The sequence below is a fragment of the Callorhinus ursinus genome, unplaced genomic scaffold (genome assembly GCF_003265705.2).
Source record: "Callorhinus ursinus isolate GAN/ISIS: 27379988/994484 unplaced genomic scaffold, GSC_fseal_2.0 scaffold51, whole genome shotgun sequence".
NCBI classification, from domain to species: domain Eukaryota; kingdom Metazoa; phylum Chordata; class Mammalia; order Carnivora; family Otariidae; genus Callorhinus; species Callorhinus ursinus.
This window is the reverse complement of record NW_027397113.1, coordinates 916,828-941,441: the sequence shown is the minus strand read 5'-3', so window position 1 is coordinate 941,441 and position 24,614 is coordinate 916,828. Positions and strand designations below refer to the sequence as shown.

The 24,614-nt window shown below is 63.1% G+C and overlaps 1 protein-coding gene across 1 annotated transcript in view; it reads right to left on the bottom strand.

Moving 5' to 3' along the window:
- Window positions 1–2,677: 2,677 nt before the first annotated feature.
- KCNQ1 (potassium voltage-gated channel subfamily Q member 1) overlaps window positions 2,678–24,614 on the bottom strand; it is a gene marked incomplete at its 5' end in the record, with an annotated part of 315,610 nt that continues 293,673 nt past the window's right edge. The window contains one exon of the mRNA XM_025878623.1: window positions 2,678–3,945. Coding sequence (XP_025734408.1) covers window positions 3,721–3,945 — 225 coding nt within the window. The remainder of the gene's footprint in view (window positions 3,946–24,614) is intronic.

The following is a 24,614-nucleotide window of genomic DNA, read 5'->3' as shown; positions in this document are numbered from 1 at the left end:
CCCCACGGCTGAGCCCAGCGCCTGTGAGGTGCCACCCACCTGCCTGGCTCCTGAGGGCACACCCGGGGGGGGGGGGGGGGAGGGGGTCTGGGGCAGAGGAAGGGGTGCCCCAGGAAGCGGGCAGCAGGGCAGCACCCCCCAGCTGCCCCCACCCTGTTACCCCAGCAGATGCTCCTAGCACCCGTTGGACACCGAGCACCTCAATAAGGGGCCCAATTTGGAGACTGTTGGGCCCTAAGGCCAGGCGCTGCTGACAAATACTCATGGATACTGTGGGCAGCGAGAACCAGGCAGCCGCAGCGGGGCCCACAAAGGGGCTGGGGGAGGGGGCGTGCACGGCCCGGGCTGCACTCGCCACCGTTGCCCGGGTGACGGCCCTCTCCCGGAGAGGTCTGCTGGGCCATTGTCCGGGGCACACAGGACGTGTCATACACCAGATGGCCGTGTGCTGTCTAAGTCAGTTATCGGGGGACAGAGTGAAGGAATGCGGCCGGCACGGCGGCCCGGGGCACCATCTGTTCCCGCAGACCGCGGGCACCGGGCGGGCATGGAGCGCCCGGCCGGCCCAGCCCAGCCTCCACCGCGGGCTTTAATTAGCTAATTCCATAATTGGGCTTTATTTCAGGTAAATTGCATTTCACACCCGAGAGGGCCACAATGGCCCGTCCAGGAGTGAAGCACTCGTGGACTTTGTGTGCAGTCGATAATACGGGAAACAAAGCCGGGCTGGGTGCAGGGGCCGTGCCCTGCCCAGATGGGCGGCCCCGCGCCAGGCACACCGAGGGCCGGGGGGCCGGGGGGCTGGGGCGCCACCGCGGAGGGCCCTGCTCTCCCGCCAGCCGCTTCCTGGGGTTTCCACAAATATTTACCCAACAAGGAAACAACAGCTTTTGCCTTTCCAGTAATTGTTGCCCCTGTCCCTCCCCTGGTGGGTGCAGGCGGGGGAGGCCCCAGGCTCTGCGCTGCCCCTCCTGCTCCCCTCCCCCCACCCCCCGCCGCGCCCAGGCCAGATATCCAGGCCCCACGGCAGGAGACCCTGGGGGGCACCGACCCAGTGGGGCTCAGCAGAGCAGGACCCAAGGCCCTCCCTTCCCACTCCATCGGGAACCTGGGTTGCCTCCTGACACGGGCTGCCAGGTGCTTCTAGTAGCCTTGGGACAGCCCCGTCCTCTAAAGGTCAGCCGCCCCAGCCCTTACGGCCTGGGGATGCAGGTGGGCTCTGGAAGGGGAGCAGGGGGGTGAGCAGTCCCGGAGGACTGAGGAGCAGTCAGGCGGGTGTAGCAGGCTTACCCGCCCCCACCCCGGCCGAGTGTGCCCGCATCTGTGAGCTGAAGGGGAGAACTTGGCTGGGGGGCCACGCTGAGTGCCGGGGGTGCCCACGGGGCAGGGTGAGGGCGGGCTGGCTCTCCCCTGGCATGTGCCTCCAGCCTGTTTGAAGCTGGGCAGGCCCAAGGGAGCTCCAGGCCTGGAGGGGGGCAGGCATGTCTGTGTGGGCGCTCTGGAGCCCTAGTCACTCCCTGCACCCACCCCCATAGGGATCCTTAAAGATCCTGGAGGGTGGGCCTGCACATGGCCCACCGCCAGGGTAGAGCTCCTGGGTCCTTGGTCAAGGAGGGGCCTGGCCTGGGAGGGGCAGATGGAGAGGCCAGAGTGTGCCCCTGAGGTGGTTACCCCCCCAGCACCACACCCCAGCACCCCCAGGCCTGGTCCTGGCAAGGTGCCCGCCTTCCCCAGGGGCTCGGGGGAGCTGCTGGGAGATGGGCAGTGACCACATCTTGACCACATCAGGTGGTCAGATCTGCCCCAGGGGGAAGCCCCGGGACCGCAACAGCCCTGATCAGGAGGCATGCCAACCTGGGCTGGAGGCTTTGACTGGATCCATGGCCTCAGTGAGCTCTCTGAAGCCCGGCCCCCTCCTCTGTGAGATGAGTTCCTATTCAGCAGCCACCTGGACGCCTGCCCCTAAGGAGGCCGTGGGGGTCCTGTCCACCAGGCAGGAAGGGAAGGTAGCTGGCCTCGGGAGGAGGTGTGGGGCGCAGATGCCCATAGGTAGGCGGCAGGGGAGGGCAGGGCCCTGTCCTCTCTCCACCAAGCCCTGGGGCCCAAGAAGTGAGTGTGGAGCTGGTGTGAGGGACGTGGGCCTGGAGGTCAGGGTCCTGGAGCTCTACCCCCGATGCGCGTCTGGGGACAAGGACCTCGCCCGTCAGCCCAATCCCCTCGAGGGGTCCCAAGGCCTGGAGGGGGCTGCTTCTCAGGGGGGGCTTTGAGCCGGGCCACAGACCACAGAAGTGACTTCAGTAGTGGTGAGGGGTGAGGGCAGGAAGAACATTCCAGCAAAGGCGCCAACAGAAGCAGAGCCTGGAGGCCAGGCCATGTTTCTGGCTGTGTTCTTTCCCTCTGATCAGCTCTTGTGGGCAGAGCTGAGCTCGGTGCTGGCTACAGGGCTGGGGCAGTAACAGCCTGGCCTCAAGGTGCTTCTGGGTCCCTGGGGCCGGGGCGGGGAGGGCTCCTCCCAGAGAGCTGGGGGCTCCGGGGCTCTTCCCCTTCCCTGGGCCAGTGCAGACGGCAACGAGGGTGCTCCGGAGTGTTGAAAGCTGGGACTGCGGCTCCGCAGGAGGACGGGTTGTCCCAAAGATGGACTGCTCCCTCGGGAATGAAGGCAAGGGCAGGCCCGAGACCAGCTCCATGACTCCACGTTTATTAGGAAAAGCGCCACAATTAAGAATCAAAATCACACTGTGAAGCTCATTAAAACAGATTCCAAATCACCACAAATTATTCTGATTTCCGTGAGATGCGATGCCCAGGAGGAGCCCCTGTCTTGTGCAGGGGTTGTGACACCCTTATGCCACCTCACCCCCGGCCGGGGACGGGGCGGCGGTTCTGTGTGTCTTTCTAGCTGCTCAGACCTGGCGGGGAGCTGAGGTGGGGGCCGCGCGCAGGGCAGGGGGTGGGCAGGAGAAGCTGCCAGTCCACAGTGGGGCACAGTCCACCCCCAGGGAGCACTCTGGGCACCGTGGTGGGCCGGGCCCTCCTGCCGGACGCGGTAGCCTCAGGGTCCCCTCCGTCAGAGCCCTGGCCCTCTGAGCCGGTGTCTCTGTGGGGTGGAGAACACGGCCCAGGCCTGGGGTCTTCTGAGCGGGGCCGCTAGGCCTTGATCATGGGCATCCTCGGTTTGGCACGGGCTGGGCCAGCCCTGCCCTGCCTGCCTCCTCCCCGGGTCCTGGGTTCGAGTTTGAGGGTGGGGTACCCGGGGACCCTCTCCTGACCATCCCTCTGTCTCCCCCCGAGGAAGGCCCCGGGCCCACCAGGGTGGGCCTGCACACACCTGTGCTGTTTCTTGACCATACGTGGGCTGGACCAAGTGCCTAGGATGCCCGGCCCCCCGGGGGTCTAGACTGAGCCCTGCCACTGTGTCCCAACCGGCATACAAATGATGTGGGGGGCCATGGTCTCAGAGCTGAGAGGGGCCCCCAAACCCAGCCAAGTTCTAGTACCCGTTGGCTGGAAGGGTGGCCTCGGTGACTCCTCGAAGTGCAGGCTCTCAGGACGGCGTGGCCCCTGGGGGGTCCGGGGCCTGGGAGGGAGGGGCTGCTCTCTTGGGCCTTCGAGGAGATGCCGGCGACCTGTGGGGTGGGGTGCCCCTGCTGGGTGGGAGGTGGGCCAGGCTGAACAGCCCCTCCGGCCCTGCCCTCACAGGCCTGGGGCTCCAAGCCCCCATCAGGACCCCTCGTCGGGGCCCCTGCGGGGCACAGTCAGCTGCTCATAGGTGGGCAGGGTGTTGCTGGGCAGGAAGAGCTCGGGGCTGATGGTGCTGCAAGGCCGCAGGGCCTGGGCCCCCCCCTCGCTGGGGGGCCGGCCGCCTGGGGGGCCGCCCTGGTGCAGGGAGAGAAGCTGGTGAAGCAGGTCTGTGATGAGCACCAGCCTCTGGTCCAGCTGTGTCACCTGTGGAGAGAGGAGCAGAGGTGAGTCTTGAGTGGGAGAAGCCCAGGTGTGCAGATGGCCTTGGGGCCTGAGCTCGGCGAGGGCTGGGGCAGGGCAGGTGCCCAGGGAGCAGGCCCGAGGGTCCCTGCACACGTGAGCCGTGCACAGGCCTGGGTGTGCGGGGAATGTGTGTACGTGTGCGCGGCCCCCTGTGTGTGTCTGCATTTGCAGAGACCACCCCCCTTTCTCCTGTAGGTGGACCAGGTGATTCCTCCTGGGAAGGGCTCAGGGGTCGCAGGGTGGGGTCCGTCTTCCACCTGCCTCTCTGCCCCCCTCCCAGCAGCATCACTGTCTTCCCGGTGAGTCCCCACCCAATCAGGACCCCATCTGCACCGATTCCCCAGGGGTCAGGCCGGGGCGCTCTTTCTGGCCACGTGGCCCAACCCCCTTTTATCAGAAGCCTGACCCGCTCTGAGCTCTGGGGCTGCCAATGGGGAACAGACGGGTTCACCCTGGGAGACTGGAAGCAAACGCGGGGGCAGCATGGGCCGGGGCCAGCGGGTGCGTCCCCCACAGTGCCTGCCGGGGGCTAGCAGTGCGGGGGCTGAAGGCAGCCCGGGGCAGTGCGGGGCGGCCCGGTGGGGGTCAGGCGCTGTCGAGCGAGGGCCCTCCCCCCCCCCGCCCCCCGCAGGGAGTAGGCCAGCAGAGGGTGTGGAGCCAGCGAGCCGTGAGCTTGTGGGGTCCAGGCATGAGCCAGGGTTGCAGGGCCTTGGGGGTGACTCCTTCACGACGTGCGTCAGAGAACAAAGCAGGCCCTCCTGCTGCTGCTGTGGGTGCCTGGAGCACCCGGAGGACTGGGAACGGAACGGTGCGGGACGGAGAGGGGGCCGGTTCTACCTGAGGGCTCTGTCCGGGGCTGCCCGGGGCCAGCCTGCTCCCCGAGACACCCCTGGGCCCACCGCTGGCCGCAGCACCCCTTCACCGGGACCAGGCAGAGCTGGGTGCTGGCTGCACTGCCCTGGGGAAACTGCTGTTGAGTGAAGTGGCCCTAAACCCCGTGAGGGCTGGAGGAGCCGGGTCCCCAGGGCGGCCGGCTCCCGAGGCGGGTATGGCAGCCCACAACCCTCCAGCCCACCAGAGACGCTGAACTGCAGGGGAGGGGCGAGGAGGGAGGAACAAGAAGAAAAGAGGGGTCTCCCCTGAGGAGCCAAAGGAGTCCCTTACCCCGAGCCCCTGTGCCAGGCAGGGCAGGATGGGGGCCGGGAGGATTCCCCGTCCTCAGCCCTCCCCCTTTTGGAAGGGCTGCCTGGGAGGGGGGCTGTGCCCTCCTCCAACCCAGGTGACCCATCTTCTCAGCTTTGCAGGGCTGAGGCCGGTGTAGTCTCTGCCTCCGGCCGGGGGCCCTGGCTCTGAGAACTACCTCTCTCAGTCCCCCTGGGACAGCTGCTCGTCTGAGGCCCCATCACCCGGGGCCCAAGGGGCTTGATCCTCTATTTTCCCAGATAAATCTGATGCTGGAGCCGAGGCGATCAAGGGAAGGGGTGCAGGGCTTCTCTGGTTTGGCTGGGGTGGGGCCGGGGGCTGCTCAGCTCTCCTAGCCCCCAAACTGAGACCTACACCCCAACCCACAGACACAGACCCTGAGGTCCCAGGAGGAGAAGGGCCTTGCACATGGTCACCGGCTGGGACCCCTGCCTCTCCCATTTCACCCCTGCAAGCCCCCCAACCCTGGGCTTCCATGCTGGGAAGACACGCTTGTCAGTCCGGGAGGGGTCAAGGCTGATGCAGCCAGACCTGAGGGTGTGTGTCGGGGGGTCCAAGCTGAGCTCAGAAGGCTGGGTGGACACTCACAGTGAGCAAGGCAGGAGGGGACATGGGGTGGAGGGACTTGTCTGCGGTCACACCTAAACCCCACCCCTCTTCCTGGCCCGAGATCCCCTGGGGCCCCTTAGTTCTACTACCTGCGGGTACCCTGGGAGGCCCCCGGGAGGTCACCTGCGCTCCCCAGGCCCTGCACATGAATGGCTTTGAAGGAGGCACGTCCAGGCATGGCTCAGTGTCATTTAACTGTACAGGCCCCAGCTCGGGTATCAATTGGTTTGGCATTAATTAGAGCCCCAAATACATTACAGAAGAGAATTTGTGGTTTCATAAATTTTCACTCTACGGCACTCGAACATCTGTTGGAGCCCCCAGATGTGTAAGTGGGTATGGAAGCCTTTACAGGGTGTTCTTGGACAAAAAGGAAACAGAAGTGTGGTTGGGATGCAGGAGGGGTGGGGGTGGCTGGGCGTGGCCGGGGGAGGCGCTCGGCCCGTCCCGCCACCGGGCACTGTCCTGCAGGCCATACTGGGGCAGGCAGGGGTGCGGTGAACGCCGGGGGTGGGGGTCAAGCCTTCCAGAGCCCTCCCAGCCTCTCCCCCGCTCCCTGAAGAGCTAGGCCCCCTCCTGGTGCTTGGTGGCCCAACTTGGTCCCCCCCCACCCCCCAGGCCTGCCTTGGGCTCAGGTGCTGGCACTGAGTACCCCATATTTGCTGTGATTGCCCAGCCCCCCGGGCTGATGTAGTCAGACACTCTTCTGCTCCGGGGCAGGGCCTCAGGGTGGTCCCAGGATCCATGCAGCAGCTCCTTGGCAGGGACCTCCCTCCTTCTCCCTGGCCTGCGGGCTCAGGAGGGCCCGAGCCAGGGTGACGGGCAGGTAGCTCCCGTTGGTCGCAGGCCCCGCTCCGTCACTTCTCAGAGAGGTGGCCCCCGAGGTGGCCTTGTCCCCCTCCCTTCTCTACTTGAGCACAGCGTGCCTTTCTCCCACTCACACGTAGGGTGGGGGTCCTCAGTGGCCAAACCCCAGCTGCAGAGAGGTGCGACCACCTGGCGGGTGCCCAGGGGAAGGCAGCCCCGCACGGGACTGCAACGGCGCTGCCCAGAGCCGTGGGGGCAGATCGGTTTTGGGGATCTTGGACCTCATGGTTCCTTGCAATCTGATAGAGACTGAACGGACAGGGCCGACAAAGGGCCCTTGTTCCTCGCCTCGACTCACCAGATTAATAACCACAGACGACGCACGCGGCCCTCCAAGGAAAAAAAAGCAATTAGAGTAACAGCTAGCGAGAGGACCCCGGGCGGCTGGTGATCAAACCCGAGGCGACGGGGTTCCTGTGTGATGTGGTTATGAATTTGTTTTCAAAAGAAAATCTTGAAAAAGAGTCTTTCAAGGGAGATTTTTGCAGGACCTGTTCAGCCTTGATGCCGGCTCTCGACCTGCCAATGGCCCTGGCTGTTCCGGTGGGAGACGAGCAAAAGGGGGGCCCACGGAGGCCTGGGGCTCGAGGGGAGGGAGCCCCCGGCCCCGAGAGGCAGCAGGTGGTGCCCTGGCGTCTGCAGGTGGGGTGGAACCTCCTCCCGGGACATCCCAGAGCCCTCTGCGGGGTCCCCGGCGAAGGTCACCTGGGCCCTCCTATTTGCAGACTGCCCTGGACCCACCTGGGCTGTAGGGAGCTGGGGGGTTCTAGGCTCAGGGCTGGGCACACAGGAGCCCAGAGCCCCAGCTAGCTCACCCTGGCACGCACAGTGGGCACGTGCACAGTGACGTGGCTGTGATCACTCAGCACGTCTGCATACTGGCTCTGCCTTCCCTTCATCCTCTACCTGCTCCCTCATCCCTCCTGCAGGCCGCTGGCTTTCCCTGGCTCCCCCCCTCCACTTCACAGACACCAGGGAGATGCGGGAGTGAAGGGCTGGGGCATGGGGGGTGCCGTGTGGCTGCCGTCTGAGCCCATCAGACGGGTGATGCAGCTGAGGTCCAGTGGTGCCTCAAGTCCCTGGAGACACAGCTGGGGGCAGGTCTAGGAGGGGCTCAGGGGAGGGGTCCCCGGTGCCACCGTCCCAGTCCCCATTCTGGCCAGGCCAGGAGGGAGCCCTGTGCTGGAGAGCTCAGGACAGAGGCCCACCTCCCCTGGCCAGGGCCCTCGAGCCCCAGCCACACCTCAGAGTCTCATGGGTGGGCGGTGTCACCCTGCCATCCCTCCCAAACATACAGAGCTCACTAGATGCCCCCAGCACAGGGTGGGACATGGGGGTCTGAGGAGTGAACTCTGATTGGTGGATAGAAGTGTGTGTGCCCGCCCCATGAAAGAGCCTGGCCACACCAAGGGGTCCTCGGGCCCTGCTGGACACAGGAAGGGCTTGGTCTGAGAGGGGTGACCCCCCACCCTGGGCCGCAGGGCTGCTGAGCAGATTACAGGAGGTTGTCCTGCGCCCCCGCAACCCTAGGACTTCTGAGTTCTCTATCCCCATAGAATGCCATGCTTGTGCCCCCTTCCTATGGGCATGGCCCTTGACCCTCACTCCAAAAGCTGCTGCCTGGTCAGGGAGGGTGGCGGGGGTCACAGGGACCTATGACCTCTGCTCCCTGTGCCCTCCAGCCCTTGTGGGTGATGCCGAGCTCCCACATCCCCTGAGAAAAGCCACAAAGGGGAGGGCATCGGCTCCGTCTGGGGTCTGCCTGCCCAGAGCCCTCCCCACTGACTGACAGGAGGGCCACCCCCCCATCCTCTGACCTGGAGCACGCCAGGCTCAGACCAGGGACGCACCCAGCACCTGCACATGCAGCCCCAGGCTGAACTCAGACTGTGAGAACACAGCTTCCTGCACCCCGCGTCTATGTCCTTCCACCTCTCTGGGCCCACCCTGATCCTTCCGAAGTCTCCTCATCTCGGGAAAAGGCTCCAAATCTCAGCATCACGCTCGGCATTCTGTCTGTCGGCAGAGCCTGGGGGACCCCTCCATGGCCAAGCCCAGGCTAGGCAACCATGCTCTCTTACTGGGACAGGTGCAGTAGCCTGCCAGCCAGCTTCCCTGCCTCCCCCAACATGCTTCTACAGGCCTTTCCGAACACACGCCGGGTCCCGTCGCTGTCTTGCTCATACCCTTCCGAGCTGCCACCCCGCTGCTGGAAGCCTGAGTCCCTGCGTGGTCCTCTGCATGCCCCCCTCGGCTCTCTGGCCTCCCTTCCTCCCTCCTCATTCACTCCACTGCAGAGCCCTCAGCTGATCCTCTCACACATGGTGGCCTTCGTCCCCACTGCTCCAGCTGCCTGCACCAGTCACCACCCCCAGCCCCCCAACGAGGTCTCACCAGCATCGCCGACCTGAGGCCCTCCGGATCCCCCCTGAGCAGCCCATATTTTCCCCCCAGACACCGGGGGTGTGTTTGTGTCTCTCACTAGAATCAGGTTCCATGAGCCCGGGGCCTCTGCCCTTCCTTTTGCCCTGGCCAGCACCGGGGGGCGGACACAGCCAGGGCTACATTGCCCAGCAGCCGGACTCCAGAGCCCCACCCGGGGACAGAGAGGGGGCACAGGGTGCCTGTCCGCCTGCCTGGGGCGAGCTGTCCCGGGATGTCCCGCCCAGCCCGGAGCGCGCATGTGGCCCGCAGGTCCGCCCCTGGCGCTGGGCCTCTGACTCCTCGGGGCTCGGGAGCGCCCCTCCCCCACGGCAAGGAGCCGACAACAGCGCCCATAAATCACCCTTTCGTTAGGGCCCGTGGGGCTGGGCCGTCTTACAGAGCTGGGTATGAGTGGGAATAGATCACAGCGCTTCATAACGTCCTAATTTATGGCAGGAGACGGTGTAATTGTGTTTATGACTTTGTTTTAGTGCTTTAGCTCTTGGAGAAAACCCAACCGTGTTTCTAGCGGCAGAGGTTTTACTGCCAGTCCCAGGGCCGCCGCTCTGCTGGAGCTTTCCGTCCTGCAGCGAGGCGCGCACCCACTGCTGAGGGGGCGGCCACGCCACAGGGTCCGATGCGTGGGCCACGGAGCCGCGGGAGGGCTGGCCTGCGGCCTCGGAGGAGGTTCTGGGGGTGTGCGTGGCACTGGGTCCGGGTCCGAGGGGAGGAGGCCTCGGGCACTGGACGGGCCGCCTGGGGTTTTGTCCGAGCCTGGTGACCTTGGCCGAGTCCCTTGGCCTCCGAGGCCGGCCGGTACATGTGTGGGTACGTGTGTGCGTGCGCATGTACACCGGGCTTTCTGGGGCACGGAGACCGTGCTGGAGAATGCACGAGCCGCCCCAGGTGTGATTTTACACAGGTCACCATTCACTAAAATGTTCCCCGAGCTGCCGAGGGTACAGGCGTATCTACCAGGACCTCTAGGCCCCTGGGCCTTTGCATGTGCCAAGGAGGTGAGCTCCCCTCCACGGTCCACGATGCTGCTGGGACAGAGCAACTCAGAGGCTGAGCAGCAAACCCTCCCCCCCCACCCCCGGCAAGGGGGCTCTGTTGAATGCCAATGTCTTCTAACAGGGACTCATGGTCACCAACCCGTGTCCTTCCGCCTGTCTGCCAGCGCCCTCTGCTCGGGCGGAGTCCAGGCTCGGGGTGAGCCTCAGCTCCGGGGGGCAGGAGACACGGCAGCCGCTCGTGTCATGGTGGGGTCGATGACTTGGCACTTGGCTAAGGTGAGTGTCTCCGAGGCCTCTGTCCTAGCGTCTGTCCCTTGCGTCTCCTGCTATCTGGGCTGCAGGGGGGATGGAGGAGGCCACGCTATGGCAGGTGGACTGAGCCACTGCCAAGGTCAGCCATGTCTCAGCTGGGTCCTCTGCACAGCGTGACCAAATGGCTGAGGACCTGGTCAGTGCCCCGACCCAAGACCCTTCTAGAGGTCTGCCAGTGCCTGGTTGGCCCTCGCTAACCACCCCTCAGGAGTGCAGGCTGCTTCCCTCTGAGAGAGCACCAAGACAGGGAGACTTCTACCAGCCCCATAGATACCTGCTTGCTTGGGGGCTGCCTCACGGATGCCCAGGGTCTGCCGGGGAGCTCAGCAGTGCCTTGTTCCAGGCTGACCGTGGACAGGGGTCTCAGGGTCATTGCACCTGTGTTCACCAGGCCGGCACAACCTCGCCCACCCTCTGCGCCCAGCCCTAGGACCTCCCTCTGCACAGACACCCCCAAGTCTCAGCCCCGGCTCTGTGCCCTCCCCGGGGCCCCAGAAGCTCGCCTCCACCGACATGTGGGCCTTACAGCACCTCAGCACAGCAGGTCACAAAGAGAACTGCACCCAACCTTGTCCTCCTGTCTCAGGGTTGGTGCCGGCCCTCCCACAGTGCAGTGCTCCGCTGGGGTCCCGCGGCGCTCCAGAGCGCGTGCCCTGAATCCCACCCCTCTCCTCTCCTTCTCTGACACCCCAGCCCGGGCCACCCGCATCCCTCGCCGGCACTGTCGGGTCCCCTCTCACTGAGAGGCTTGGCTCCCTCCCATTCGGCCTAGACAGCTGCCAGGCTGAGCTTCTCCCCGCTGCCCTGAGCTAGCGCCCTCCGCAGAATTCCTGGCGGGTGCACCCAGAGTGCAATGGAATCTTTTGCAGCCCCCTCAGTCAGTCCTCCCGGACCCCCTTCTCTCGGATCCTGAGCACACACATCCCTCTTGATCGTGCCCCAGGGCCTTTGAACGTGCTCTTCCCTCTGCCACCATGTCGTAGAACTTCAACTCAAATGTTGGCAGCGGCCTTCCCTGACCTTTTCAGCCAGGAGCCTCCTTATTGAATCGCTCACAGTTCTATTCGTAGCTCTCACCACTCCCCAAAATGTCCTTGTTTGCTGATTTGCTTGCTCATGGCCCCTTCCACTCCACTCACTGAAGGCTCCTGCGGCCAGGCCTTTGGCCACACTGTCACTCTGGTATTCCCAGACGGTCTCCCGGAGCCTGGCATGTAGTGGCTGCTCTGTAAACACATGTGGGATGGAGCCGGTGCTCTGTGAACACTTGCTGGATGAGGAAGTGAGGTCCCCTGACATTCTCCCAGGGCCCCAGTGCCAGGCAGGAGGTGCAGAGGTCCTCCAAGCCCAGTGCTTGCTCCCTCCCTGGCTGACGCTGCCGGCCAGGTGTTTTCATTGTCATTGATTTATCAGGGCTCTTTGTATATTAAGGAAGTCTGTCCTTCCACATGTACATCACAAATGTGTTTCCCTAGTGTGCTATTTGTCTCGTGCAGTGGTTTATGGCAATCGTAATTATTATTTTTTGTCTTGCTGCACAAAAATCTGACTCGTCTGCTTTTTCATGGAGTGGGAGCTATCCCTCCTTTCCTTTATGGTTTCTAGATTTCTGTGCACATGTGGACTGGCCTTCCCCATTCCAACACTGAAACATTTTTTCCTAGTGCTTTTTGGATTTGTACCTTACCCATAAATCTTTGATTGGCGTGGGACTGATTTTGAATGTCAGACCACTGATGCACCACATTTTACCGAATAACCTACCTTTTCCCCACCGAAACAGAAGGCCCTTTTTACATGCTAAGCTCCTCGTGTCCCCACGAAAACATGAGTAATGGCGGCCTCATAACACACTCTGCTCTCAGCCATCGGTGCACAGCAGGGCCCTTCTTTCTGGAGGTGAAACCCCTCAGTCGATCTATCCCGGGGGGCTGGCCGGAGAGGCTGTGAGGGAAGTGTGGACCAGCTCACCTGGACAATGCCAGCACCCTCCGCCCTCCGCCCTCGCAGTCTGAGGGATCTGGTTCCTCTGCTCAGAACTGGGAGAAGACTGTCCTCTGAGGTCTGAACAGACATCCCATCATGGTGGCTGGGCGGGGAGGGGGGCGCTGTGTGGTCTGAGCCCATCACCCACCTGTCAGCCCCAGCCTCGGGCCCCTGGTCTGTCCCTGCTCCTGCCCCGTGAGGAGCATCCTCCTGGGCTGCACGTGGCTAGTGCCCTTAGCTCGTCTGCACTTCTGCTGTCTCCTCCAGGAAGCCTCCCGGGTTCCGTACTGGAAGCACTGAGCTGCCGCCCAGGCCCCGGCCTCCAGACCTCACACACCTGCTTCTTGCTGCCCCCCATCCCCCGCTGCCCTAGGATGAAAGCCCTGCAGGGTCTGTGTGTGCTGTGTTCATCGACGCAGTCCATACTCCTGGATCCTCGGCCCCCTGCCCTCCCCGTGGGCCTCCGCTGGGGCCGACACATCCACAGCCCCACCGAGCCCCACCGAGGCTGCGCCCCGTGGACTTCCAGTAACACCTGAGGGAGGAGAAGGCTCATGAGACACGGGGGGGAGGTCAGTGGTAGAGTTATAGGGGCCCCAGAAGGAGACCTGGGTGGTGGGGCCAGGACCCACAGCTATCAGGCGGGTGGGCTGGGGGGAGGCCCTGGGTGGGGCTCGGGCCTCCCTGATGGGCTGGGCCAGCCCCTCACCGGGCCTCCGGGGGGTCCTGCCAACGGAGGCCGAGCAGGGGCGGCCGCCTGCCCTGCCCACGTCCGGCAGCCCTAGGCTGGGCCGACACAGCCTCTCTGCTTGGGGGGGGGGGGGGGGCGGGCAAGCGGGAATGTAGGGCAGACTGGAGACGGAGGCTGGAAGCGAGAGGCCGTGTTTGTGTTGGCGGCAGGAGGCCCCACCGGCATCTGATTCCCCCCCCGCCTCCCCTCCTGCACTGCCCCTCTGACGGGCCTCGAAGTCCCGGAAGCCAGGGGGACGCCGGGCAGAACACTTTGTACCTGGAGCCAGCGAGTGCCTGGCCGCCTCCGCCAAACTCCGGGCTGGGTGGGAGGGTGACACCAGGCCCAGCAGTGGCTGGCAGGTGGGTTCTATCTGCCAATGGCCTCTTGGGCCGGGCCCGGCCACCCCCACACCCCCACCCTGAGGCCCCAAGCCCACCAGCCTCCTGGCCACCCAGCAGTGCCCCCTCGACACTCAGCTCACCCTTCCTGCAGCTCTCCCTGGCCAACGCCCCAGCTGCCCCCCCCACCGCCGCCGTCCTCACAGCCCGTCCTTGCTCCGAATAAAGCCCCTGTAGGTCTCCCCGCTGCTCTCGGGATAAAGACACAGCCCCGCCTTGGCCACAGGGTCCCTCATCTGGGCCCTGTGTCCACCTCAGTCACTGCCCCTTCATGCCCCAGGCTGCCTTCTTCCAGTTCCTTGGATGTGCCGTAACTCTCCCTGCCTCAGGACCTTTGCACCAGCCGGTCCCATTTCCTGGAAGAATCTACTCCTCTGCCGAGCCCGCAGACCCTTCTCATTCTTCCAGCCCCAAGGGGAGGGTCTCTTTCCTGCTCCCTCCTGGTCCACCTGCCGGCTTCTCCCTGGTCTTCTCCTTCTAGCCCTGCAGTTGACCCGGGTATCGCTTGCATTGTCTGCTTCCTAAACATCTGTGCTCCCAAAGCAGGGACACAGCCAGGCCATCCGTGACCCCTCACTGGCTGGGTAACTCTGGGCCCAACAGGGAGGGGACAGTGGGTCCATCCCGTAGTGTAGGGCAGCTGTGAGGGTCCCGTTTGAGAATGGGGGTCCGTGAGCATGTGGCTGGGTCTCCTGGGGGCAGGGTCCAGCTCCCCTGGACAGCCCCTCAGGCCTGTGAATGTCTCTGGGGGAGAAGACCCCACTGTGTCCCCCGGCTCCCTAGCACCTCACAGCTGCCTCTGACCACTTCCCTGTCCCCTGACATTGGCGGCACCCCCAGCCTGGTGGACAGTTCTCTCGGGCCACACGCGCTGTCTCTGCTCAGCCTGGGACCACGTCCTCTCTCGGGACACTTGCACCAGCCTCCCCGGCTGCTCCCCGACAGCACACACCCCACCGCCTCGTCCCCGGATGGCTGCGGCCCGTCCACCCACACCAGCCTCTGGGAGAGCGCCCGCTGTGCCCCCTCCCCGGCCCACGGCTCTGCGCGGCCACAGTCCTTGCCTTTAGACGAGCCTGTTCACCAGGTTTGTATGACAGAAGGACTCTTCAAGAACACTGTCCCCCCAAAAGTGAAAACGTTTGAAAGAAGCATCCCCTTTGACCGGGCCCACCTTCCCTGGGTCCTCTCCTCTCCCAGGTCGGCGGCGCAGGGATCTGCTGTTTACCTTGCAGCCCCGGCAAAGCCCCGGCTTGTGCACGTGGTGCAGAATCCCTCCGTGGCAGGTTTTAGCGTAAGTGGTAACATGAGATACTGTGGCTCTCTACTTGCTTGTTTTCACTCAACGCAGGTTTGAGGTCGCCTTGTTGAAACATGTCCACGGAGCTGGCTCCTCAGGGCGGCCATGCAGGGGGCCTTCCCGTGGGGCTCGGGGGGTGTCACGTGGCCAGTGTCCCTAGCGGGGCGGGGAGGCCGAGAGCTCGGCTGACGACACCCCGTGCCCACCGCAGGGGATGCCGGGGAGGGGACTCTGCTCCCGGAACGGGTCTTCTGGGGGCCGTGGCCAAGGCCATGCTCTGCAGTGGCCCTTCCACGTGGCCCCCGCACCTGCCGTTCTGCCCCCGCCGCCCCCTCCTTGCCCCTGGGGCTCACAGTCAACCCTGGAGCCACGACCCTCCCCTCTTGATGAAGGTTTCTGCTTCCTTTATTCCTTTCCTGGGATGGGGCCTCCCCGTAGATGGGGGGGGTCTCCTATGACCCCGGCTCCAACGTGTCTTTTTTTTTTTTTAAGATTTTATTTATTTATTTGCGAGAGAGAGAATGAGAGACAGAGAGCACGAGAGGGAGGAGGGTCAGAGGGAGAAGCAGACTCCCCGCCGAGCAGGGAGCCCGATGCGGGACTCGATCCCGGGACTCCGGGATCATGACCTGAGCCGAAGGCCAGTCGCCCAACCAACTGAGCCACCCAGGCGCCCCATCCAGCGTGTCTTTAACCCCCGAGACCACTGACCCGTGACGGAGCACCTCTGTCCCTTAGCCGTCTCCGTCATCTCCCCCACCCCGTAGCCTCCAGGAGGGATCACTTCTGTCTGGCCGTGTAGCTGCCCGGCCACATCCAGCCCAGGGGGCTCCCCGGACTCAGCCGGCCAGTCCCCCTGCCGGCCCGCTCACCTCCCACTGTCTGCCGCCTTCCCCAGAGCCCCGCGCCCTTCTCCGCTCTGCCCCTCGAGGACCTGCAGGAGAGGAGTCCTCCGCCCTGGCCTGGACTGTCCTCGGGGCCGTCCAGCAGCTTTCCGAGGCCGTCCCTCTGAGAGCAGCCACCCAGTTTAGCCCTCTCTCCCCTCTCCAAATCACCAGCATGCTCCTCCCTCCACCAGCAGACACCCCATCCCCAACATCAAAACAAAGGAAGCCCTCTCTTGACTTTGCCATCTGTGGCCGCGGCCGCCCGTCTCTCCCGGGCCCAGGCCACAGAACCCCTACCTGCTCGGCCGCCCCTCCAGGGTGTCAAGGCGTGTGGAACTCAGCGAGTCCTCTCTGGACCTGAAGCCTCTCCCAGTCTGCTCCTCTCAGGGCTCCCTGCTTAGCTAAGGGGTCAGGGCAGTGATCCTGGGGCCGCCCCGGCTCCTTTCTCTCACACCTGCCATCTGATCCAGCCCCAGAGGCACCAACATGGTCAAGGCTGGAGACCTTCGGGGCCCAGCAAATCCACCTGGAATCTGAGCCTCCTTCCTGTCCCCCACCCCCACCCCCCACAGCCGTGGCTCTGGGTTGAGCCACCAGCAACTCCTGGATGCCACAGCTGCCTCCCACCTACGGTCCCAGGGCCCCTCTTAGGCCTCAGGGGAAGGATGTTAAAATGGGGGCTCCCTATACCTTCAGTGCCAAGGCCAGGGTCACTGTTGGGGCCTTGAGGCCCATCACAATCTGGTCACACCTTCCTTGCTGCCCCTGCTGATTTTGCTCCATCCTTGTGGGCCTTCTGTGCAGGCTTAGTCCTGCCACAGGCCCTTTGTACCCGCTGCCAGTAAGGCAGGCTCTCGGCTCAGCGAGCTTCAGGCTGCCTCTGCCTTCCTTTAAACATCTTTTTTTTTTTTAAAGATTTTTATTTATTTATTGAGAGAGAGAGAGAATGGTAGAGAGAGAGCATGAGATGGAGGAAGGTCAGAGGGAGAAGCAGACTCCCTGCTGAGCAGGGAGCCTGATGCGGAACTCGATCCCGGGACCCCAGGATCATGACCTGAGCCGAAGGCAGTTGCTTAACCAACTGAGCCACCCAGGCACCCCTCTGCCTTCCTTTAGATATTTACTTAGATGCCCCTCTCAGGGCCCGCCCTGGCATGTCCACGACCTATCTGCTGCCCTGTCCTTGGCACTCCTCACTGTTTTGCTGACTTGTCCCCTTTTCTGTCTCCGTCCACTGCAGACGGTCAGCTCCTTGAGGGGGGGAGCTCCTGCCCCGTTGCTTGCAGCTGCTAGCCCAGGGCCCGGCACATAGTAGGTCCTCAGGGAAGATGTGCAGAACGAGTGAATAACCAGCCCCGGACGCCGGAACTCTTCACAACCGCTCCAGGGAGGGGGCGACCAGCAGAGGGGCTGAGGGCCTTGGGCTGCACGAGTGTGCAGGCACATGTGTGTCTGTGTGCACACTCACAGGCTTCCACCAGAGTGGGGCTGAGGGCTGCGCTGGGTGTGGGCGCTGGGGGAGCTGGTACCCGGAGAATTCAGGGAGGGGGGTGCTGGAAGAGCTGAGGTACAGACTGGCCGCCCTCAGTCCCTGGGGGGCCCTGCCTGCCCTCTAGGGGCCGGGGCGTCCGGCCTCACTGCTTTTCCCGCCTTGGTCCTGGCCTGGAGACAGCAGTCCCATGACTCAGCAGGGCTGCAGCTGCGGCTGACCTAGACGGGCAGGCAGCCCCCGGCCCCCCGGCCCCCGGCCCCCCGGCCCCCGGGCCCCCGGGCTGGGACCCAGCACAGGGCCGCTCCCCCCACCCCCACTTCCTGCTCACGCTCCTAGGACAAGATTCCTTGAATCAGTCTCCCCTGAGGCTGGAACCAGGTTGGAGGCTGGGGCCCCAGGGCTCTGGGCTGGGGTCCCAGATGGGGGCTGGGTGGCCAGGCCTGGAATCTGGAATCCGGCCCCTTTCCTGGCACCTGGAAGAGTCTGGTGGGGCGGGAGACGTGGGACGTGGGACGTGCCCGACGGCAGGGCTGCGCCCCCTCCCGGAACCTGCCTTCCTAGGGAAGTCACGGGGGTCTCCTCCCCTACAGGCTCAAGCCCAGTGTCCTGCCTGGAATTTGAGGCCCGGCTGGGGGCTTGGGTGTGCCTTCCGCACCTCGTGGAAATGACCGCGCCCTCCCCAGCCTGTTCCCTCCTGACTTGTGAGGCCCAGAGCCCTGAGCCAGACGCCCCCCAGCCTGTCCTCCCTCTGCCGGGTGCTGGCTCCCTGGGGCAGGGGCCTCGGCATCTCAGAGGCAAGCCCCACATCCACGCTCTGGGTGTTGGTGCAGCTGCCGCCGCGGGCAGATCCCTCTGAGAAGCGGCAGCCCCAGCAGAGTGGGGAGAGGGCCTCCCGGAGGCTTGGGCTGGGGCGGGAGTGCATGAGAGGCTCTGTGAGGCCTCCCACATCTCTGGCTGTTTCTCCAGCTATTGAGAACAACGAGGGCCCCTCCAGGGCCCCCTCCGTGGCATCTCAGCGCCATGCCCAGCACCCCACCTTCTACCTTGCCCGTGCTCTGCCCACCGACCCCCTTCAATTCCCTCACCCTTCATGGCTGGGCCTGGGGTGGTTCCCACATCGCTGGGTCTGGGCACCTCCCCAGGACCCAGCTCACGGGGAGGTGCAGGTCTAGGGGGGCCTGGGTGGTCACCTGCCTCAGCCAGACATGGTAGGTGCTCCGTGTCATGTGTGGGGGTGGACCCGAGCCTCTGTCCACCCCCAGCCCAGGTGCCCAGGCCCTGGGCACACACCCTGTGGCTAAGCGGGGGTGCTGCTGCGCCCTGCCCCCACCCTGAGACCGACCGTCTGGGACGTGGGTGAGGAGGTGGGGGAGCAGGGTGGGCGGGCAGGAAGTCGCTGGGGCTCCAGGCCAGGCCCCGAGTGCTCCAGCCCCATCTGGACATATTTGGCAGGTCCTGCTCCCTCTCTGCTCCCAGAACCCCTCCTTCCCAGGCAGGCGGACATTCCCAGCCCTCCCTTCCGTCCCTGCTCCCTGGCCCACCTTCCCCACTGCTGCCTGCAGTCCCGCCCTGGGGCCCCCGCTTGTAGGTCACATGGGCTCCCCTGCTCTGTGGTGGGGCACAGCCGACTGCCCCGTCAACGGTCCAGGCCTGGCCACGTGCAGACGTGGCACGTGGCCCTTGGTCACCTATCCCAGCTTGTGCTGCGGGCTCTGTAAGACAGGAATGTGAAGGGATGCTCCAAGAGGCGATGGAGGGTCAGGTCTGCCCGCCCCATGACCTGCGCCAGTCTCTGACCCCCTGCACGGCAGCCTCCCCCCGGTCACGGGGACACTAGTTCACGTTCACAGCCACTGGCCAACAATAACAGTGCAGGGCCAGGCGGGCAGGGGCCCAGGGCAGACCCACAATGAGGTGGCCGTGCCCAGGGGCCCCTCCTGGGGCTCAGGTGACCCACTGATCAAGGTGGTCTTCAGAGAGGTGTTGGGGGAGGGCACAAATCCCCAGAGTTCCAGGGTCCTGCTTGGGGCTGTGTCCTAAGAGGTGGGGCTGGGGTCTGTGGGCAGGTGGGGGGCCTGGCTCAGCCTCTGCCTCCCCCATCCTCATGCACCTTGGGTGGAGGGTAGGAGGGCTGCAGCAAAGGCCACCTAGGCCAAGAGAGACAGTCTCTGGACACAGGGGCCTCCCTTAGCCTGGTTCCCTGGGGTTCTAGGGCCCACACTAGCCCCTGAGTGGTGGGCGCTGCAGGGCATGGGCCCTGTTCTGTGGCTTTTGGGCCTCTATCTAATATGCTGGCTTCTCCAGAAGCCCACAGACCTCCCACCATTTGGGGAAATGAGGAGGGGTCAGGTCCTCTGCCTTTCTACGTGGCCAGCTCCTGGGGGACTCCTGTGGTGCTGTGGGGGGTCATATGGACCCTCGACCCAGAGCCTCCCCTAATCACAAAGGCCCAGCAGCCATTCTGCCAGCCTCCTGACTCTGGGAGAGCTGTGGGTGGTCTCATCCCCCACCTGGCAGGCAGTCCCGTACTACCTAGGAGCACCTACCCACCACAGACAGGAGGAGTTTGCATGGGGACCAGTCAAAATGGAAAAGCAAAGAATGATGCTCCTCAGCATGGCGTCGCCTCACCCTTATGGACACTTGACCAGGCCACCTGCCGCTCCTGCGCAGGGTACGGCATCGCCCCTTACTGCCACTCCCCTGCACTCTTGTGCCCACCTCAGTCCAGCCTCCACACCAGAGCTGTGACCTTAGGGAGCCCAACTCCGCCCCTGGCCAGGGCACCAGTGGTGATGGACGTGGGGTATCCTCAGGAGGTCAGAGACCCGAGAGCCGCTGAGTGGTGGGGGCTCCCAGGAAAGCCCAAAATGCTCGGAAGGTGAGCAGGAGTGTGGGGAGGCCTCTACCCAGGAAGGAGGCTGGGGGCTGGCTGGGGGCCCATCTGGCCCAGGCTGACCTGAGGGCTGATGAGAGATTCAGGCCCCATCCTGTGGCTCCTGGCCCACCCTTCCTGCTCTTGGGGCTGGGAGGAAGAGCTCCTCGGGACACCGGGTGTGGGGGGGACCCTCAGGGACCAGATCGGGTGTGGTCTGCTGGCCTCCAGAAAGACCCAGGTCACCTACGGTCACAGCCTGCAGGTTCCCCACTTGTGCCTAGATCCAGGGGCCTTGGAGACCATCCTTGATACCACCTGGATCACAGCTCTGGGAGGCCCATCTGGGCCGGAGCCCCTCTCCTTCTGTGAACCTGAGTTAAAGGTGGGGAGTGGGTGCCCACTAGTGAGCCCTCCTCTCTCACTGCCAGCCCCTCTCACACCGTCCCAGCCCTCCGGCTCCGGTCCCAGGGACCTGTCAGCTCCAATTCTGCCCATGGAGCGAGAAGTGCCTGCCTCCTTACCCACTCTTCGGCTCTTCCCACACCTGGCAACACACCCTCCCCGCTCCCCCTCGAAGCCCCTGCTCCTCGGCTGACCATCTCCTCCTCCTCACCACGGCACTGCCAGACCTTCCATTCGCCTGCCCCATCGCTCCCTCCGTTATAGAGTGTTCTCACCACCAGCCGGCAAACCCACTTGAGGAGCTCCTGTGGGTGCTCTCTCCTCCATCCCCAGAGGCAGCCCCTCGACCCTCTCAGCCGTCTCTTGGCTTTACCTTAGTATTTCTACGTCACTTGCTTATACTGATTCTTTGCTTTTGCAGTTTTAGGCATTATCTAGTGACTGCCTAACATGGAAGATGAGAGATTAAGATTTCGTCTTCACAACCTCTGCTTTTGCCATTCCCCTAACCTCTCAATATGTTGCAGTTCTAGACTAAATAAATATTTCGTGGGGCCCCTGGGTGGCTTGGTAGGTTAAGTGTTTGCCTTCAGCTCAGGTCACGAGCCCAGGGTCCTGGGATGGAGCCCTGTGTCAGGGTCCGTGCTCAGTGGGGGGTCTACTTCTCCCTCTCCCTCTGTGCTCTTAGTAAATAAACACAACCTTTAAAAAAAAATTTACTCTTTGCATTTTGTGTAAAAATTATGTAACTTTATATGCCTACATAAATGAGGTTTTCAGCTGAGTCATGTGGTCTTCTATGACTACAACTTTTTGTTTTCCCTGGGATTAAGAATTGCCTTCATGTTTTACTTAATTTTTTTTTTAAGATTTTATTTTTAAGTAATCTCTACACCTAATGTAGGACTCAAACCTACAACCCCAAGATCAAGAGTTGCATGCTCTACTGATTGACTGTCACTAGCTCATTCTTGAACTTTCTGCCAGAATTGTAAAACTTCTCTTCATTCAGTTGAGAACACCAGCAATCTATCAGCTTTATTATTTTTTTCTCCTAGACATTTCTTCCTACAGTCCTTAGAGGACTGGTTGCTCTTCAGGCCTGCTGAACTGCTGTAATACTAGAACTTCTTTCCCCCGCATGTTGAGAATTTTCTTGGCTGGTTGGTCTATCTATCTCTCTATCAATCTATCATCTATCTATCTGTCTGTCTATCTATCTATCTATCAACTTTTTGGTGTTGGATTCTCCTGGTTCTTGGATCCTCTGCTTGTCTTTTTTGGTTTTCCCTTCATTTTGCTGAAGCACATCACCAAGTAACTTTCACTGGTGTCCTTGTCTTGGCAACAGCTGGGACCCATCCCTTGCCCTGAACCTAGTCTGTCACCTCTGCCAACGGTTTCTCTGTGCCCCCTCTGGTGTCCCCACCCCATTCACATGGCAGCTCAGATGCATGTGAATCAGAGCGTGTCCCCTCTGGGCTTAGAGCTTCAAACCCCTGCACCTTCCCATCAGAGTCCTTCTCCTCATGGGGCTGCTAGGCCCTGATCTGGCCCTGCCAGCACTGCACTCTCACTGTGTCCCACTCGCCAGAGTCCTCTGTCCCTCACCCTTGGACCTCAGGACTGATGTCCCTGGCCCCTTAGTAAAGGTTCGTTGAACGACGTAGGGAACAGTTAAGCAGATGAGTCAGTGCAGCCTTCAATATCAGAAAGTACGGGAAGCTTCCAGGGCTCTGGCAGGGGTCAGAGCCTGGCCGTCAGCACCATGAGGTGTCAGGAGGGCCGAGGACGGCTGGGGCAGCCCTTCCCCAGCTCCTGGGTGCCCGTCTGGCTCATGAGTCCCTCCACTTGGTTCCTGCTACCACCACCGACCCCACTGCTCACTCACTGGGGTTTTCTTCCTCCTGGCCCTCGCTGCTCTATCCTTGGCGCTTGTGGGCTTCCTGCTGGTCCCTCCCTGGGCCGAGCTTCCTGAGAAAGGGGTTTGCGCGGCCTCCCTAGCACCTGGCGCAGCTCCCGGCACATGGTAGTTGCCCGAGCCACTGGTCGATGGATCTGGGGAGGAAGCAGATGCCCTGCGCCCCTCTCTGTGCTCCCGGGGACCCACCGGTGGCGGGGCCGGGTGGGCTGGGCGAGCCTCCCTCCGACCCCAGAGCCATCTGCACACTGTGGGCACCTGGCCGCTGATCGTGGGAGCAGAGGGAGGAAGGGCTCAGAGGCCAGGCCTGGCGCAGCCTCCAACACTGCCGTCCTCCCGAGTTTCCGTGACTGTCTGTGCGTAACCGCACGGCGGTTTCCATCAGCGCTGCCAAGTGGCAGCTGCCGGGCCTGGCCACGGGTTCTGATCCCCAACAAGCCTGCTCTCTGTCAGGCAACCCTGGGAAGCTGGGGAGCACTGGGGGCCCGAAGGGTTAAGCTGCCCTCCACCACCCCGGTCTCAATTTCTCAATTTTTCAAAGGCTGGGCCCTCTTTCCTTCCAAGTCACAGCTGACGTGAAATGTAGCCTTAAAATGCAGCTGACATGAAAAACAATAGCACTCCCTCGGAGAGGTTCTGCTGTGGGCTGGATGGCCCCCCGCCCCCCAATAATTACTCAAGACATTGGCATGAGCCAGGCCTGGTTAGGTAACAGGCTGCTTGCTCCGGAGACTTATAACTCACAGGCAGTTACACATGATCTCCGCAGACAACAAAGTCGTTTCCAGGATGTGGCGGGGAGGGTGAGGCCTCAGGGAGAGGGTACGGGGGGCAGGAGGGGCCTAGACCAGGCCGGGTGGGGGTGGGTCCCCGGGAGGGCCTCTGGGGGGCCCCCAGGAGGCAGCCTGGGAACTTGGGAGCCAGGGAAGCTTCTGTGGGAAGCTGTTGCCTTGCTCCTCTCCGCTCTGACCACCCCCCCGACCCGCACCCCAGTCTCTGGAGCGTGCAGCCACCCCGGTCCAGTCCGTTACTGAGGAAAGCACAGGAAAAGCTCATTCACACTGAAGTGTGAATGACTAACTGTGTTGGGAGAATTCCCTCCTTCTCTGCAGAAGATAATTAATTGTCTGTTTACTGTCCGTGGCCCCATTGTACATTACTCCCTCAAGGGCAGGTCCACATACTTTCCCCCATGTTCCCAGAGCCTAGTACATAGCAGACATTCAGAAAATATTTGTTGAAGACAACATCTAACCCAAAGAAGGAAGCGCCAATGGTGTAACTTCAGGCACTTGGGGTGGGGCCTCCTGGCAGCAAGTGCCCAAGGGATGCTGGCAAGTGGATGCCCGTAGACGCTCCTGCCCCCCTCAGCGCCTCTTTCTGACACCTGGGCCCCGGAGCTCTCCCACAGGAATCCCTGGAAGGATGCTGAGCTGGGGTGGGTGGAGGACTCAGAACGTGTGGGGTTGGAAGGCCCTCCCTCCCTTCCCCGCCGGTCCAGGTCTGTGCTCCGGCAGCTGGGCAGCAGGCCCAGGCTCAGGGACCCGATGTCTGGGGCTGCAGTGGGAGGGAGGCTCCAGTGTGGGCCCGGCCTCGGACACCCCCCAGGGAAACAGCTGCTCCCACCCTCTCTAGGTCTATTTTCCTCTGTGACCAGCTCTGGGCACAGGATATCCCTCTCTAGGTCCATCTGACCTCTGTCTCAGGCCCAGGCTGTGGTCAAGCGTGCCACCTCCTGCACCAACGCCACGCAGAAACCGACACGTGGACAGTGGAGCGGGCCCTTGGCTCCCCTCATCGGGCCCCTCTGCCGGCTTCTGTGGACTCCTGGCTGTTCTCGCCCCAAACGCTCCCCCACCTCGCCCAGGCCCCTCAGGCCACGGGAGTTTCTGGGGCACCTCCTAAGCGGCAGCATGCGGGGGCCTGGTGACCAAGGTGGTGTGATTTACATCCCCAACCAGCACAGGGCCCAATGAGGTCAGAGTGGAGTCAGAGCAAATACGAAATTCCACAGCTCTGTGTGGCCATACCCAATGGGGTGGACCCATTGTCTCCTGTCCTCTGGGGGGCATGGGGCACCCCTTTGTGAAGCCAGCTCCCTTGAGCTTCGGGGGACGCCTGAGCCCCGGCTACAGCCTGTGCTCCAGCATCTGCTCGTCCTTCTGTGGCCCGCGGATGGTCCAGTCCTGGCTCACTGTCCTG